The sequence below is a fragment of the Protopterus annectens genome, chromosome 12.part0 (genome assembly GCF_019279795.1).
Source record: "Protopterus annectens isolate FY-2018-M chromosome 12.part0, PAN1.0, whole genome shotgun sequence".
NCBI classification, from domain to species: Eukaryota; Metazoa; Chordata; order Ceratodontiformes; family Protopteridae; genus Protopterus; species Protopterus annectens.
The window spans coordinates 531,860,702-531,878,068 of NC_056746.1; the positions used below are offsets into that span (position 1 = coordinate 531,860,702).

At 44.8% G+C, this 17,367-nt stretch overlaps 1 protein-coding gene across 6 annotated transcripts in view; it reads right to left on the reverse strand.

Annotated features, from left to right (window-relative positions):
- SUN1 (Sad1 and UNC84 domain containing 1) overlaps window positions 1-17,367 on the reverse strand; it is a 2,891,160-nt gene that overhangs the window by 497,907 nt on the left and 2,375,886 nt on the right. For all 6 annotated transcript variants that reach the window (XM_044089680.1, XM_044089681.1, XM_044089682.1 and 3 more), the window contains one exon: window positions 1,124-1,208. In XM_044089680.1, coding sequence (XP_043945615.1) covers window positions 1,124-1,208 — 85 coding nt within the window. The remainder of the gene's footprint in view (window positions 1-1,123; window positions 1,209-17,367) is intronic.

The following is a 17,367-nucleotide window of genomic DNA, read 5'->3' on the forward strand; positions in this document are numbered from 1 at the left end:
TCTATCTTGGACCAGATAACAAGAACCATTCACCACATGCTCTAATTAAGTTATTAGGATATAGTAACTCTGTTAGCTTCAGTCAGGAATATAACAAAGCTTAGTTCAGATTTTGTTTTTCTTTATTTGTGTGAGCCTGTACTGCAATGCTATTTTAAATACGTATTGTGGTTTTGAACTCTGACGTCACTGTGAATATATATTTAGTATTGTCTTGTTTTATTACTTAAGTATATTTAAACCTTTCATTGTGACTGATCTGTGTAGAGATATTTAAGTTTTGCGAGTATTTGCATATTTATTTGGTGGCACTGTGTGGGCCACTCCTAATAGCCTTGCTCTTGGTCAAACTACCATTTGTATTACTATTAATATTATACGGTAAAATTGGACATCCTTTGTTAAGGGTCCTAAAGAAGCTGATAAGGAGTGAGTGGTGGCAGTGGTAACTCCCTTATAGTCTGGGCAGAAGGGGGTATAGCTAGTAAACCTGTGCCAACCTTTCCAGTGTGTGTGTAAATCAAACTTTAAAGAGCGTGTGTGCCAGCTACACAGGTGGGGGCACGAAGCACTCGTTGGACAGAGAGGGTGCTGGAGGTCTTGGCTTGGTCACTCAGCTAAGATCTCAACTCTATAGTTGTGCCAGAGGGGAGTCTTATTGGGCATCTAGAGGAAGAGGGAGAAACCAGTCCCGGACTGACTGTGATCTCTGTGCTAATGGAAATTGCACTTGATGCAGAGAGCTACATCTGGAAATACTGTGTGTGTACCTGTTATCCTCCCAGTGAATGTCCTCCCACAGGTGCCAGTGGTGAGGATTGAGGCTCCTTGATTACTGGTCCAGTGGAGGGTCACCACAGTCACCATGGAAGAGGGAACAAACTGCAGCCCTCTGTTATGACAGCTTTGTGCAGAAGACCGTAGTTCACAATAACAAGTTGCAGAATACATGTGTGGTGCACACGTTACAGGGTTCTCTCTCACACAGCATAGCACACTGGATATATACAGGCAACTCCCAAGGTCTAAAACAACAGGACTGCACCTGCCTGGAATAAGAAATAACAGAAAGGAAAACTACACTGCCCGAACATTACTTTTCCTTGATAAAAAAAAAACTTACCTCCAGACTCCATTGCGTAATCTACCATGCCTGTTCTGTCTTGGGAATAGAGCTTCAGAGCATTATTCACGATCATATGAGCTTGCTGAAATGGACAACAAAACAAATTTTTTTGTACCCCAGATAAAACTACATTAATTCAATACACAAAAAAGAAAATGAAACTTTTTCACATATTAAATTCTTCTGATAAAGCAGATTTCAAAGCACTGACAACATCTGTCGGTCATTCTACACAGGCTGACATCTGAAACTCCAGGAACAGTAATTACTATACTTTGAAAGCAGATCTACAGGTGTGGATGTAGGGAAGTACAAGTGCATGGCTGTGGTACCTCAGAGAAGTCCCTCTGCATTGAGGTACAGCAATCTTAGAATTAAGTTGCAAGTGTAGGAGGAGGGGCTCAGCCCCTGCAATATGGGGGAGTCAAAATTCTAAGGAATAACAGCAAGTTTCAAAATCCACTTTTTGCTTGAACTGCAGTTTATTTATCTTTTTGGTTTTACAAACTAGCAATTTTTTGTCCTGTACAGGTTATATGGACATGTTTTACATCCTTTTATGCATTTGTATCTGCCTCATGGTCAAGATTTCTGTTAAGATGCTGCCCTGACAACCAAAGGCTTGCAGTTTATTACCTAATAAATACCAGTGAGGAAGTCTGTGCTTAACCACAGACTGTTCATTAGTTGCACTTCAGGCCCCTACAAATTATGTTACACAATTTCATAAACTCTGGAGTGCATCTATGCAGTATCAAAAGCATGAGAGTTTCCCCAGACTACTTATAAATTGGTAGAGGTCATACTTATCAAATGGAGTTCTTACACAAGAACTTCTGGAATAAGATCATGTCTACAGATCTCAGTGCAATAGAAGAAATCAAGTACTGTAAATGTCCTTTCTAAAGACTCTACTTAGTCCATTTCCTGATCTGAAGTAGCAAAGGTGTATATAAGGAGGAAGGTGTAATGGAACAAACAAAATATAGATGTGTGAGGAACTTATATAAATGAGCTGTCCTTGCCTTCACAGTGCTTGATAAATTACATAGCTCCCACAGGTAAGTCAAGCCTAGCAATGTTTTCTATAAACAGTGATGAGACTAAATGATTGCAGACAAAGTACAGTTTTGTACCTACCATAAATGTAGATGTCCGATAGGTATGCATCTGCAGTCCTTACATATGGGTTGTCCTGCCTCAGGCAGCCCTTCGGTCGGCCGGATTCCAAAGTCTGGGTCCGGCGTCGGCTGATGTCGCCCTCTCCCCGACATCAGAGCGCCTGGGGTATAAAAGCGTCAGCCGACGCCATCTTCCTCAGTTTTTCTTGCCCCAGATGCCAGGTGCCCTCTAAGGAAGGCTAAATTTGGAGAGATGCAAAAAATTCCAAACATGCACAGTAATATAAAACAAATACACCATAATAGATAACCCCAGCTAGCTATAAGAGGGATAAGTACCCAGGAAATACCACAGAGGGGAAAGGAGGGAGGGTAAACCTGACTGCAGATGCATACCTATCGGACATCTACATTTATGGTAGGTACAAAACTGTACTATGTCCTTCAAGGATGCATCTGCAGTCCTTACATATGGGTAGAATACCATAGCTAAACTGGGGGAGGTAGGATCCAAGAAAGGGATGGTGTAGATAAAATGCCCTGCAGGACTGCCGTAGCAAAGCCTGCTCTGGATCTGGAATATAAGGGTAAGTTGTAATGCTTGGAAAATGTATGCACGGAGCTCCATGTAGCACAGCTTCTATAATGTCCTTGGTAGCCACCCCTCTTAAGAAGGCTGTGGAGGTGGCTGTGGCTCTGGTGGAATGAGGTCTAATGTTAGCTGGCACAGTTTTGCCATGAAAAGAGTAATAGAATCGAATGCAATTCCCTATCCATTTTGAAATTGTCTGTTTGGAAATTGCTTTTCCTTGTACACCAGCAGCATATGCTACAAATAGCTGGTCAGTTTTTCTGTAAGTCTTAGTTCTGTCCAAGTAGTAGCGCAACTGTCTGTGAATGTCCAGAGTATGCAGAAGTTTCTCCCCTTTGTTTTGTGGATTTGGAAAGAAGGTAGGCAGGTGAATAGCTTGGTTCAGTGAGACCCTGGATACCACCTTTGGCATGAATGAAGGATTGGTTCTCAGTGAGACTCTGTCCTGATGAAAAATAAGAAATGGTTGTACTGCCATGAGGGCCTGCAACTCAGATACTCTTCTTGCTGAGGTTATGGCCAGGAGGAAGGCAGTCTTCCAAGACAGGAACTGTAGTTCTGAAGATGCTGCTGGTTCAAAGGGAGGTAGAGTTAATTTTTCCAACATGAAGTTAAGGTCCCATGCAGGCACTGGTGGTTTCCTTGGAGGATTGATGTTTTTAATTCCCCTTAGAAACTGCCTTAGGAGAGGATGAGAGAAGACAGGTGGATCAGTATTGTATTCTGCTGAAATTGCTGAAGCATGAATTTTTATGGAAGAGTAAGAAAGGCCATTGTGGAGCATTTCTGCCAAGTATTCCAGGATATGTGCCACGTTCAACACTGTCGCATTTAGGCCCTTTGTGGTGCTCCAAGTGCGAAATCTTTTCCATTTTGCTGCATATGCCTTTCTTGTTGAAGGCCGGCGAGCTTCCATGATGATGTCCTTCACTGTCTTGGATAGCTTATCCTGGTGAGGAGTCAAGGTATTCTCCAGGCTGTCAGCTGCAAGGTTTTCAGGCTGGAGTGCAGAGTTTTGTAATTGTGCTGTGTCAGAAAAAGCGGCCATTGTGGTAGAGGTCATGGTTTCGTGCGTGACATGCTCCTTAGCAGTGGGTACCAGTGCTGTCTGGGCCAGTCCGGAGCTATCAGAATCACTTTGGGCTGCTCTGTCCTGATCTTCAGTAAGACCTTGGTCATTAATGGAAGAGGTGGGAATGCATACACTGTTAGAGTATTCTAGCTGAAAGAGAGGGCGTCCACTTTCCATGCTTGTGGGTGGTATGTCCTTGAGCAGAATTTCTTCAGCTGATGGTTGTGGTGGGAGGCAAAAAGATCTATGTCCGGCCTCCCTCATGATTGTGTTATCTGAAGGAAGATGTCTGGGTGCAGCATCCATTCGTGTGGATCCATGATATTTCTGCTTAGGCTGTCCGCCAGTATATTGTCTTTTCCTGGCACAAACTGGGATTGCAGCTCTATATTGATTTTTAGGGAAAGTTCCCAAAGATTCATTGCCAGCCTGCAAAGAGGGTAGGAATGAGTACCTCCTTGCTTGTTTATGTACCACATAACTGTGGTATTGTCTGTCCTTATTAGCAGGTGTCCTTGATGCAGAAAATGTTTGAAGGCCTCGATTGCATGTATCGCCGCCAGCATTTCCTTTTGGTTTATGTGCATGCGGAATTCTTTCTTTGACCATAGTCCTTGAATGCATCTGCCCTCCATGTGTGCTCCCCATCCATGGTCTGAAGCGTCCGTTGTAATGGTTTGGCTGATTATTGATTTGCTGAAGGGCAGACCCCGGTTTGACTGGCTTGCTTGAGCCCACCACAGAAATTCCTTTTGAAGGCATGGAATGAGTGGTAGCAAAGCTTCTAGGCTGTGACTGTGCTGACACCATAAACTCCTTAGGTACCATTGTAGTTTCCTCATATGTAGCCTTGCTTGTGGGATTAGAAGAATGCAAGATGCAATGTAACCCAGGGCCTGCAGGATTTTCCTTGCAGTCAGCTGAGTTTGTCTTGTCAGATTTTTGAAATAATCCGGTAGTTGTCTTTGTTTTTCTTCCTTGAGAAAAGCCATTTGGGTGGTTGTATCTAGTTTCGCACCCAGAAAAATTATCCTTTGGGATGGAACAAGTCTTGATTTGTGAAGGTTGACTGTATATCCCAAAGCCTGAAGTAGGCGGATGGCATAATTCAAGTGTTTTACCAAAGTTTGTTGGCTGTCCACTTGTATAAGGCAGTCGTCCAGATATGGGTATATTTGAATCCCCTGAAGTCTGCAGTGTGCAATTACTGATGCCAGGCATTTCGTGAATACTCTGGGCGCAGTAGATAAGCCAAAGGGCAATGCTGAGAATTGATAATGCTCTGAACCTGCAAGAAATCTGAGGTGTCTTCTGCAACTTTGTCTGATAGGGACATGCAGGTATGCCTCCTTGAGGTCTAGAGTTACCAGCCAAGACCCCTTGCCCAGCATGGGAAGGAGTTGCTGTAGGGTCAGCATTTTGAATTTTGGCACAATGAGATAAGTATTCAGTGCGGACAAGTCGAGAATAGGCCTCCATTGTTTTTCTTTTCTTGGGACAAGGAATAGTCTGGAGTAAAATCCTTGGCCTTGTTCTGTGAGAGGAACCTTTTCTATAGCTTTCATTTGCAATAGGTTGGAAATTTGTTTTAAAGCCTCTGCCCTTTGATTCGGTGGCAGGTTTGGCATGCCTTTTCTTTTTGGTAATGTATGAAAATGGAACCTGTATCCTTATTTGCAGTGTCCATTTGTCCCTTGTAATACTGTGCCAATTTTTTGAGAATAAAGATAGCTTTCCGTCCAAAGGTGCTTCCAATTGAACCCTGGTTGGCGGGGTCAAGGTAAAGTCATTGAGTCTGTCCTTGTGCAGCAGTTGTAGGTCCTGCAATACCTCTTTGGTTAGGAGGCTGCCATTGCCGTCCTCTGTAGGAGCCTCTAGCTTGCCCTCTACCTCTGGCACGCCTGTTCTTGCCTCTTTGAAATCTCTCTGTGTCTGGAAATGACCAATTCTTAGAGGGCCAATTTCTGCTGAATCTTGGTGGTTGGACCTGGAGAAAATCTTTGACTGTTTGCACAGATTTAGCCTTTTCCTCAGATTTCTTTAAGACCTCCTGAGCAGTGGAGCCAAATAACTTTTGCTTTTCCAGTGGCGCATCCAGAAGCTTTGCTTTAACATGATCTGGCAGAGTTTGTTCCTTCAGCCAAGCATGCCTACGTATGACTGCACCTGTCATTGCTGACCTACATGAAGCTTCCAATGCATCATAACCACACTGCAAGAAATGGTTGCTAACCTGTTGGGAGTTATGTACCAGATCATGAAGTGACTTGCGATCTAGGGGTTCAGGTGAAGACAGTTTTTTATGCAATTCATCTAACAAATACTCTTGGTACTGTATCATATGGAATTGACAATTTAATGCCCTCATAGAAAGAGTGGAAGAAGTATACACTTTTTACCCCATCTCTCTAAAGCCCTGGACTCCCTTTCAGAGGGAGTGGATTTTAGTAGTGGCAGATGCAACCCCTTTAGGGCCCTGGGAAATAGTTTCAGGGTCAGCAGAGTGGGCCTTGTAAAGGAAATGATGTGAGTCCGGGACCCTGTAGTACCTATCTGGTTTGACAGGAGCCGGAGGAAGGGAGTCAGGGGTAATGCTAGACTCAGAGTACACATCATCAATGACATTCAAAACAGGGGGAATAGCCAAAGGTCTATGCTGAGGTAAATGCAAGAAAGTCCTTAATCTCTTCCTGGAATCAGAAAATACCTGGCCCTGCCATTTGAAATGCTCTCTCATGGAGTGAAGGGTCTCCCCAAAGGACAGCTCTTCAGGAGGGGAGGCAGAGGGAATAGATTCCTCTGCATGAGAATCCTCGTAGGCCGTAAAGGCCTCCTCCTGGTAGTCTGAAAGAGCAGAGCCATCTGAGGCCTGATCAGTGGGCTCAACCCTGGGCCTTTTGTCTAGAGGAGGTTGTGAGCCCCTGTCCGGATGTGGCTGAGAGCCCCTAATTAAGGAAATAAGGTCCTCAGCTAAATTTAAAATCTGTGAACCTGTAGTGGATCCCTGAGGAATAGCCTTGGGAGGCAGAGATTTTGGCTGTTTAGCAGCTTTAGCCCTTGTGAATGCCTTTATGGACATGGATGCAGGAGGCCTGGCTGCTCCACGTGCTGGCGTAGTTTTGTCTAGGGAAATGGTGTCGGATGTTTCTGGAACACCGGTTTCTGAGGGAAATTCTATAACCGACTCAGAAGAGGCCGCCGAGGTTGTCTGTTGTGCGGTTTCGCCGGTCGGAAGTACCAAGGACTCTGTTTCAGCCGAGACAGAGACACTTGCGGTAGGCCTAGGCGTGGTTTCAGCCGAAACTACAGTCCGTGTGTGTCGGTCCTTGTCCTTCCGTTTTTTGGTTAAATGAGAAGTCGGAGTCTCCGACGGCATATTGTAACAGTAACTAGCCCCAAAAAATTCCTCTGCAAACTCCGCCCGACGCCTAAGAGTGCGTCGGTTGAAGGAGGCACAGGCTGTACAGGCCGAGACGTCGTGGTCTGGGCCTAGGCAGGGGAGGCAGTAAGAATGGAAATCCTTATGAGGTATTTGTTTCCCACAAGTTAAGCAATTATTAACTTTAAGCGTTTGATCTGACATCGGCTGAGGCAAGAAAGAGTCCCCAATGGGGTACTTAGCTTTTGAAGTCTTCAGTAGCTGAAGTTACAGGAGCTGGCCGACCGGCACTTGCGAACTGCTTCTGCTTCGGGCACCACGCGGCAAGAAAGACTGAGGAAGATGGCGTCGGCGGACGCTTTTATACCCCAGGCGCTCTTGACGTTGGGGAGAGGGCGACATCAGCCGACGCCGGACCCAGACTTTGGAATCCGGCCGACCGAAGGGCTGCCTGAGGCAGGACAACCCATATGTAAGGACTGCAGATGCATCCTTGAAGGACATCGTAGGCAACACTGTCTCAGCCACATTAGGTTCCTAATCCAAAGGGGATATAGTATATTTATTCAAAGAATATATGACTAAAGCATATTATGTCTAACCAGAGAGACATGCCTGTGGGGGATCCACAGCCCCTTTGAAAATGGTTGTGACCCCAGCACCAACAGCTCTGAGTTTGCAAAATCTTGGGGTAAGTTATATTTTTTGATTGGTTTACTATCATATTTTCAAAAATGTTTTTTTTTTTTTGTGAGTAATGACATATTCGAAAAACATTTGTCGAAATTTACGATAGCAACCGATAAATATAACAAAAGAAAAAATGTCAACAATTCGAAATCAAACTGTTGACATTTTTTGACCTTGCCTCTGCATCCGGTGCCATGCAATACATGTTTTTGCAGGGGGGGGGAGCCCCCCTGCTACTTACATATACAAACACTGAAATTGCGCTACAGTGAGGGAAAGGGTACATTTCCCGAACCCCATTATAGTGAAATCTCCACTCAAAATGCTGAATTCACAACAGCGAGTGCATACTACCATTCATGGTTGTCAATTCTGAATTTTTTTCCCCGCTCATACAAATCTGTGCAAACTGACTTTCGAGTAACTGGTGTTGCACATTGCAGCCACAACATTTTGAAGGTAAACATTTTGAAGGTAAACCCTTTTGATTGATTGTGGTCTGTCTGGTTTATTTAGCTTGACTCGACTACACCTTAACCAAATGGTCAGAGACCAGTTGCCATGATACTTCCCAAAAACAAGTAAAACACTAAGAATCCACAAAGAATTATAATAAAGCAGACATTTCTGACAATAAATAGGGAAATTGCCTTTCTCTGAAAAAAGCGGGTCTATATTAGCAGAACGAAAGGTGAATTAAGCAAATGCTTTTTGAGCGACAAATTAATCGAATCACATTTAAGCGATTTGGTGAATTTGTCACAGGGCAAGGAGATGGTTGGCCACTTCCTATAGTTGCCCTTTCTTTCTGTATAGTGCGATCTCGGAGTTGGTATATCTAGTTAGGGGGTGGGGGAGGCAGAGCCCCCCATGTTGGGGGGTGTGGGGGGCAAGGTACCCCACCTATTTATGATGTTAAATTATATGTTTTTGGCGAACGGCCACGTAAGTTTTTTCCCTAGGGAAAAATTCGCTTAAGTGACGGTTCGCTCTTTTGCATTTTCGTGCATTATGTGTCGACCTTTTCATAGTCGCACATATGCACTTTCATTGTAATAATATAGACCCCAAAAAAGCACACTGCTATACTGCATGCTACAGGATTCACCATTGTAGCCAGTCTGGTAATTCCAACTTTGAGGAGATGAAAATATTCAGCATAAAATGAACAGCCATCAGTGTCATCCTGCAAGTAAACCTATTCCAAGGAGGATAACATACAGCATCATAAAGACAGATGTTACAGGTAACAGGAAATTCTAAGCTGCTGTTTCCACTAAGTTACTATAGGTACAAGTCATTTTCAGAAATCTTTTGGATGAGACTAAGATAAGAGGAGATAGACTGGCTGACCCAGAACAATACCAGACATAAAAAAGCTATGTATTTATCATAATGATAGAGCCATGCTGTCTTACTTTCGTCCAGTTCAACCTCTGGGCTATTGGATCCAACCACAGTACCTTTTCTGAAGCTTTGGATCTTGGGTTCTGACTCTACCCCTACCCATAATTCCCTCCACTCTACTTTAGTATCTCAGATTGAGTTTTACCACATATATCATTTAAATTTCTGTATACAGCCACAGTAGTAGAGAACACAAATATTAAGGTAAAAAAGAAAGACAACAGCACAGAGAATGGACAATAGAGAGCGTCTCGTGAGATGTCTACCTGGTCACCGGCGAGGTCAATGAGAATACTGGAAGGGGGAAAGGAGGTGATCTGTTGAACCAGATGAAAATAAGACAACACTGATCTATCTTTATGGTGAGTACATAAATTTGTTTCCGATGTTGTCTAATTTCATTGTGATTCAACCTTTGGGAAAGATTCCTAAGCTGCCAATCACCTGGGTGGTATCAAAGGAGGACATTCCTGAGAGTGACGGAACCAAAGGATGAATGAGATCGACACTGCACATCCAGTTTATAATGAGACACAAAGGTGTGAACCATGGGCCAAGCTGCTGCCATAGAAATATCAACTGGAATTCTATTCACAAAGGCTGTAGAGGTAGCTATGAGGATCATACGTATGGATTGTCTTTTTATGGCTGATGTTGTCAGCACATACATGCGGCTTCTCATGTACCTTGTAGTAGCTAAAAGCTGTTGTATACTGGCCAGATGTCGGGTGGCTTGGGTGGAGGACTTCCTATATGTAAAGAACACTGCAACATTGAATAGAAGGGCATCTTTGGGTTTTGCACAGAAGGATAAACTTCCTTCAGTGTAAGCAAAAGGAATATGCTCTGATAACCATCTTGATGGGATAACTTTAGAGACGCCCTTACCTAGTGTTGCCCTGAAGAAATCTACAAAAAGTTAGTCTGAGCTTCTGAATTCCTTTAATCTATAAAGAAAGAGCCTAAGTTGCCGAACACCTGCATGTGCAAAATATACTCTCCTTTGTTTGAATATTCTGGGAAGAACACTGGGAGATCAACAGATTGATTTAGATTTGCTTCGGATGGCTCCTTAGGGAGAAAGGAAGTGCTAGTTCTTAACACCACTCCATCTTTATGGAAAACTAAATAGGGAGGCTTACAAGAAAGGGGTTGTAACTCAGAAATTCATCTAGCTGATGAGACTGCAATTAGGAAATGTCGTCCAAGAAAGAACTTTTAAGTATGTAGAAGTATTGGTTCAAAAGGGGGTGGGGTCAAGATTTAGAGCAAAACTGTGATATCACAAGGAAGGACGAGAACCCTAATTGGGGATCTCAGCAAAAAAGTTCCCTTGAGGAAGGCTTTGGAAATTTTCAGAGATGCTATTGAAGTGTCATTTTGTCCAACGTGAAAATTGGAAATAGCAGTCAATTGTACTTTAATAGTAGAAAAAAAGTACAGTTGTGTACACTTACCATAAATGTAGATTTTTGCGTGTATTCACTGTTGCAATCATCACACTTGGGTTATCCTGCCAGGGGTCGCCCTCAATCGGTCCGAATACCAGAGGCTTAGTATTTCTGCGTCGGTTGCTGTTGCTCCAGGACTGACGTCAGGTCGTCAGTGGTATAAAAACAGGCAGCTGACGCCATTGCATCAGTTTTTCTTGTCCCAAATGTGAGGAGCCCGCAAATAGGGAGCTAGGTTATGGTGGAATAACACCACCAGTAGAAAATAAATACCAAATATCACTAAGGATTGAGGAAGAGAGAGAGAGAGAGAGACAAAGGGGATGGGGGGGGGTGGGAAACCAGGACTGGAACAGTGAATACACTTGAACATCTACATTTATGGAAAGTGTACACAACTGTACTATGTTCTTTGTGTTTCACTGTTGCAGTCATCACACTTGGGTTGATTCCCAAAGCTGAAGAAACGGGTGGAGGTAGTCAAGAAGAGTTGGGGCTGGCTAGAATGCCCTGCAGGACTGTGGGTGTAAAACCTGCCATGGATTTGGAAAAGACAGGCAAGTGGTAATGCTTGGTGAAGGTACGAACAGAACTCCATGTTGCTGCCTCCAGGATGTCCCTCGTAGGCCCTCTGAGAAAAGCTAAAGAGGTGGCAGTTGCCTTAGTGGAATGTGTTCTGACCCCCTGTGGGGGTGGTTTCGTTTGTAACAGAAATGAATACAGTGTGCTATCCATTTGGAAATGGTTTGTTTTAATCTGGTCTTGCCCTCTGCCCCTGCTGCAAAGCTGACCAGTAACTGGTCAGATACCCTGAAGGACTTAGTCCTATCCAGGTAAAATCTGAGCTGTCTGTGCACATCTAAAGAGTGCAGGATCCTTTCCCCCTTATTTTGAGGTGTAGGGAAAAAGATGGGCAAATGAATAGATTGGTTGAGAGCCACACTGGAGAATACTTTAGGCATGAAAGTAGAGTTGGTCCTGAGGGAGACCCTGTCAGCATGGAAAATGATGGAGTTCCACAGCCATGAGTGCTTGTAGCTCAGACACTCTTCTAGCTGAAGTGATGGCCAGAGGGAGGAATTTTAACTCTGCTGAAGCTGCAGGCTTCAAGGGGGGGGGGGGCGTAAGCTTTTCCAACACAAAGTTAAGGTCCCAAGCAGGGGTAGGGGCTCTTCTGGGTGACCTTAAGTTGTTAGCCCCTCGAAAGAACTGCTTGATGAGGGGGTGTGAAAATTAGAGGTGGCGCTGTGCTGTAATGAGCAGAGATGGCAGAGGCATGGATTTTAATAGAAGAAAAGGATAGGCCCCTGTGAAGCAGGTCTGCTAGGTAATCCAGGACGAGAGGTAAGGAGGGCTGTGAGGGTTCAGCTCCTTTATCCTGGATTCAGGAGAAATACCTTTTCCACTTGTCAGCATAGGATTTTCTAGTGCTGGGTCATCTGGCTTCACGTATAATGTCCAGGACTTGCTTACTTAGGCTGGCCACTGGAGGAGAGGTCAAGGAATAAGCCAGGCTGCCAGGTTCAGGGTCTGCAATTGTGGATGCAAGAACTCTCCCTTTTGCTGTGTCAGGAGAGTTGGAATCTGAGGGAGGTGCCAAGGAGGCAACTGTGACAGTGTTGTCGTGGTCAGTCTGGGGCAAGCAGGACTGCCCTTGGTCTTTTCTCCCTTATTTTGAGTAACACCCTTGAAAGAAGAGGTAGAGGGGGAAATGCATAGATCAAAAGGTTATCCACTGGAAGGATAGGGCATCCACTTCCAGGCCTTACTGTGAGGTTTCCTGGTGCAGAATTTGCTGAGCTGGTGGTGGTTGTTGTGGGAGGCAAATAGGTCCACCTTTGGGGTATCCCATTTCTGGGTTACGAGGCTGAAGGTGCTGTGGTTTAATTGCCACTCATGTGGGTCTAGGAGATTTCTGCTTAAGTTGTCTGCCAGGGAGTTTTGGTTGCCTGGCAGGAATTGTGCTAGCAGGTGAATATGCATGGCTGAAGCTGTGTGACAAAGGGTCATGACCAGCCTACACAGTGGGTAAGAGTGGGTTCCTCCCTGCTTGTTGATGTACCACATCACTGCGGTGTTGTCAGTTTTAATTAGTAGAGGCCCTGGAGAGAGTATGGGTCTGAAAGCTGTCAGAGCGTGCTGAAGAGCTAGCATCTCTTTTCGGTTGATGTGCAGATGACTTTGATTTGGGCTCCAGTGGCCCTGAATGCATCTGCCGTCCAGGTGTGCACCCCAGGTATAGCCTAATGCATCTGTGGTTAGAGTCTGGGCAGCGTGGGGTTGTGAAAAGGGAAGTCCATTGTTGTGGTTGCATGCTGCTGCCCACCAAAGAAAATCTTTCCTTAGACAAGGTATCATAGGTATAATAGCTTCCAGGTCCTGAGAATGTTGACACCAAAGGCTTTTTAAGTACCACTGAAGTTTCCTCATATGCAGTCTGGCATACAGAATTAGTAGAATGCAGGAGGCCATGAACCCTAGAGCTTGCAGGATTTTCCTTGCAGATAACTGGGTTCTGGTGGCCAGTTGAGGGAAGTAGCCTCAGATAGGCTTGTTTTTCTGGAGTAAGGAATGCCATCTGGGATGTTGTGTCCAGGCTTGCTCCCAGGAATACAATTTTCTAACTGGGGACTAGTTTGGATTTCTTTTTGTTTATAGTGTACCCCAGTGAGGTCAGTAGATCTTTAACAAATGTCAGGGTGCTGTAACAGTTTTATCTGACTGTCTGCCTGAATCAGTCAGTCCAAGTAGGGGTATATCTGAATATTTCTTTGTCTGCAAAAAACAATGGCTGGAGCCAGACATTTGGTGAAAACTCTGGGGGCAGTAGATCAGCCAAAGGGAAGTGCAGAGAACTGAAAATGCATAGATCTTGCCCTGAAACAGATATTTCCTGCAAGAGTCTCTGATTGGGATATTCAGACAGGTCTTTTTTATGTCTAGAGTGGCTAACCAGACATATTTGGGTAGCACAGGAAGCTGCTGCTGGAGGGTGAGCATTTTGAATTTTGGTACCACCAGGAAGGTGTTTAGAATGGATAGATCCAGGATTGGGTGCCAGGTGCCCTCTTTTCTGGGTACCAGGAAAAGTCTGGAATAGAAACCTTGGCCTATCTGGTCTGCAGGAATAGACTGAATTGCCCACATGGAGAGCAGGGACGGGACTTAGTTTTGTGCCTCTGCCCACTGGTTTGGAGGAAGATCTGGGAACTCTTTTGGGGTTGGCAGTGTGTAGAAATAAAATGTTTACCCCTGGGACAGACACTATCTTGAGGACCCATCAATTGTTGGTGATGGAGGGCCATTTTTTTGCATGGGAGGCAAGTTTTCCTCCTAGGGGCACAAGTAGGTGGGCAGAGGTAGGAGGTGGCTTTGAGAAGTCATTGTGAATTCTTTCCATAAGGGGGTGACTTAGCACTCCCTGTTTTAGAAGTGGAGATACTCCATTGCTTAGATCTCTGCAAACCCTGAGACTGTTGTCTGGGGGGGGGGGTCTGTTTCCCCTAGGTTTAGTCTGAGGTGGCCTAGAGGGGGGCTGGAAAGGACCAATGTTTTGAGGGGCAATGCCTACTGAATTTTGGAGGTTGGACTTGCAAAAAATCTTTAACTGTCTCCATAGACTTATCTTTTTCTTCCATCATTTTTAAAACCTCTTCTGCTTTGGTGCCAAACAGATTGTCTTTGTTCAGAGGTGCGTCCAATAATTTTGATTTGACATGGTCTAACAAGGTCTGTTCCTTAAGCCAGGCATGCCTTCTAAGTACAGAACCTGTGACTGCTGCCCTGCAAAATGTTTCTAGGGCGTCAAACCCACATTTCAGGGTATGCTTGCTGACTTGGCTTGCAGAACGCATAAGCTCCTGCAATTCTTTAGTTTCTGCACAATCACGGAAGGTAGATAATTTCTGCTTAAGTTCCACAGTATGTTGCTGGTATTTCAGCATGTGGAACTGACAATTTAATGCTTTAATGGCAAGAGTTGCAGAGGTGTATACTTTTTTCCCCATCTGTCTAATGCTCAGGAATCCATGTCCGAGGGGGTGGGATTCTTAGCTGTAGTTGCTTTTATTCCATTAGGTCCTTGGGAGATGACCTCTGGGTCAGCAGTAGGATTCTTGAAAAGAAATTTGAGAGAGTCAGGAACTCTGTAGTACCTGCCAGGTTTCCTGGGAGCAGGAGGTAGAGTATCTACTGGATTCCATAAAGACATCATCCACAACAGGAGTGATAGCTAAGGGTCTGTGCTGTGGTAAATCTAAAAATTCCCTGAGTCTCTTTTTGGACTGAGGAGAATCCTGGCATTCCCAATGGAAATACTCTCTCAAGCTATGTAAGGTTTCACCAAAAGAAAAATCCTCTGGAGGAGAGGCAGAAGGAATTGATTCCTCTGCCTCTGAATCCTCATAAGCACATAAGGGCATGTCTTCATAATCAGAAACCTCAGAGTCGTTGGACTCTTGGTCAGATAAAGCTGCTGGGGACGAGTCTCTTTTCCTTTAGCAGGGGAAGGCTGGCTTCCCCTAATCAGCATGATAAGGTCTTCTGCCATTTTAAGCATCTGTGATTGTGGCAAGGAAGCAAGCGCTTGAGTATGGGTTGTCAGTTTATTAAGCGTAGCTCATACTCTGGGCCTTAGAAACTCGATAGTTTTAGAAAGAACTGAAGACGCGAAAGAAGTTGGTTTGTGTCGAATATTGGTATTGTGAAGAACTTCAAACAGCAAAAGAGAGAGCACAGGAACATTCAATATCCACAAATGAGCACAGCCTACCACAGTGACAACGTTTCATTTTTTTTATTGTGAAGACCTTCCTCAGAAGCCGATGCCTGCACAGCGGCTCCGGACCCATCCAAAGTAGAGACATCCGCAGGTTCTATAGTCAAAGAAGAGAGTCATGCGGCATCCTCTTGGGTCTCCGAACGGGTCTTGGTAGCGGCCTGCGAATCCATCAAAGCGGGCATCAGGGGCTGCAAAAGTGCCTCACTGAGTACCAGCGAACTGGCGACTAGCTTAATGGAAGTGTTGTCGGCAGTTTTGGACCTGTGCAGTCTGTCTCTGTCTATCTTTATGTTTTTCCGGAAGATGGGCAGTCGATGGTTTACCAAAACCATTTCGGAATACGAAGATAGAGACCGAAAGTATTTAGCTACCATAACGGCCCAACAACATATAGTTCAGGCGTTGAACAAAGCACAAAACCGGCAGCGTCGGACATCATGGTCTGGGCCTAAACAGGTGATGCAGTAAGAATGGAAATCTCGGTCTGGTATTTGCTTTCCACAGGCGAGACAATTGTTAACTTTCTGACATCTGTTAGAGCAAGAAAAAAGGATCTCCAATGGGGTACTTAGCTTTAGAAGACTTCAACTTCAATTTCGGAAATGAAAACGCAGGTAGCGGCCAAGCGGCACTCATGCAAACTGCTTCTGCTTCAGGCACCTTGGCAAGAAAGACTGATGTAATGGCGTCGACTGCCTATTTTTATACCACTGATGACCTGACATCTGTCCTGGAGTGACAGCAACCGACACAGAAATACTAAGCCTCTGGTATTCGGGCCGACTGAGGGCTACGCCTGTCAGGAATAACCCAAGTGCAATGACTACAACAGTGAACCACGAAGAACATCTGGACCCGCTGGGAAAAGTTCTGAAAAAAACTCCAACACAGAAGGGAGAGGTGTTGAGAAAGGGTCTAACCCTTTTGACAAGCCCCAAATGGAAAACCTTTTCCATTTACTTTGGTACATCTGCTTGGTAGATTGTTTTTGAGAAGGTGAGATGATGTGGACCACTGAGGCAGAAAGGCTGGCATCTCTGGCTATAGCTAAAACTGAAGGAACAAAGCAGTCGATGTCACGGACTTTGGTCTGGAAGAGGCATTCCAGATGGATGACTTAGAATGTTTGCATATTGATCCAACATCCAGGGAGGATGCACTAGATGAGGCCACAGGAAGGGGAACCAAACTTGCTGAGGCCAAAAAGGACCAATGAGGATCACTCTGGTCTTGCATCTTCTGGCTTTCTGAATAAATCTGGTTATGAGGGGTATTGGAAAAAAGGCATACAGGAATATTGGGGGCCAGCTATGAACTACAGCATCCTTCGGTGATGGTCTATGTGGAGGGATCAAGGTGATGTAGTAGCTGCTGCACTTGTTCAGGTAGGATGCAAAAAGGTTGCAGCAAAGTTGGCCCCAGCGGCTGAAGATTTGAGTTGCCACTGCTTGGTTGAGGGACCACTTGTGAAGCATTGTGAAGCGTAAGTATCTATCTAACTGTTCAGCTTGTATGCTGTTAGACTGGATGTTCCTAGAATGTGTGTTGCTAACAGAAATTGATGTGAAGATGTTACTCACTGCAACATTCTCCTGATCTCTTGGCAAGGAGGATATGATCGGGTTCCCCTGTTTGTTGACATACCAAACTATCATCATGTTGCCTATCTGAAAGGCCTTCATCGCAAGGAGAACAGCCCTCATCTCCAGGAGACTGATGTGAAGATTGGCTTCTAAATGCGACTAGGAA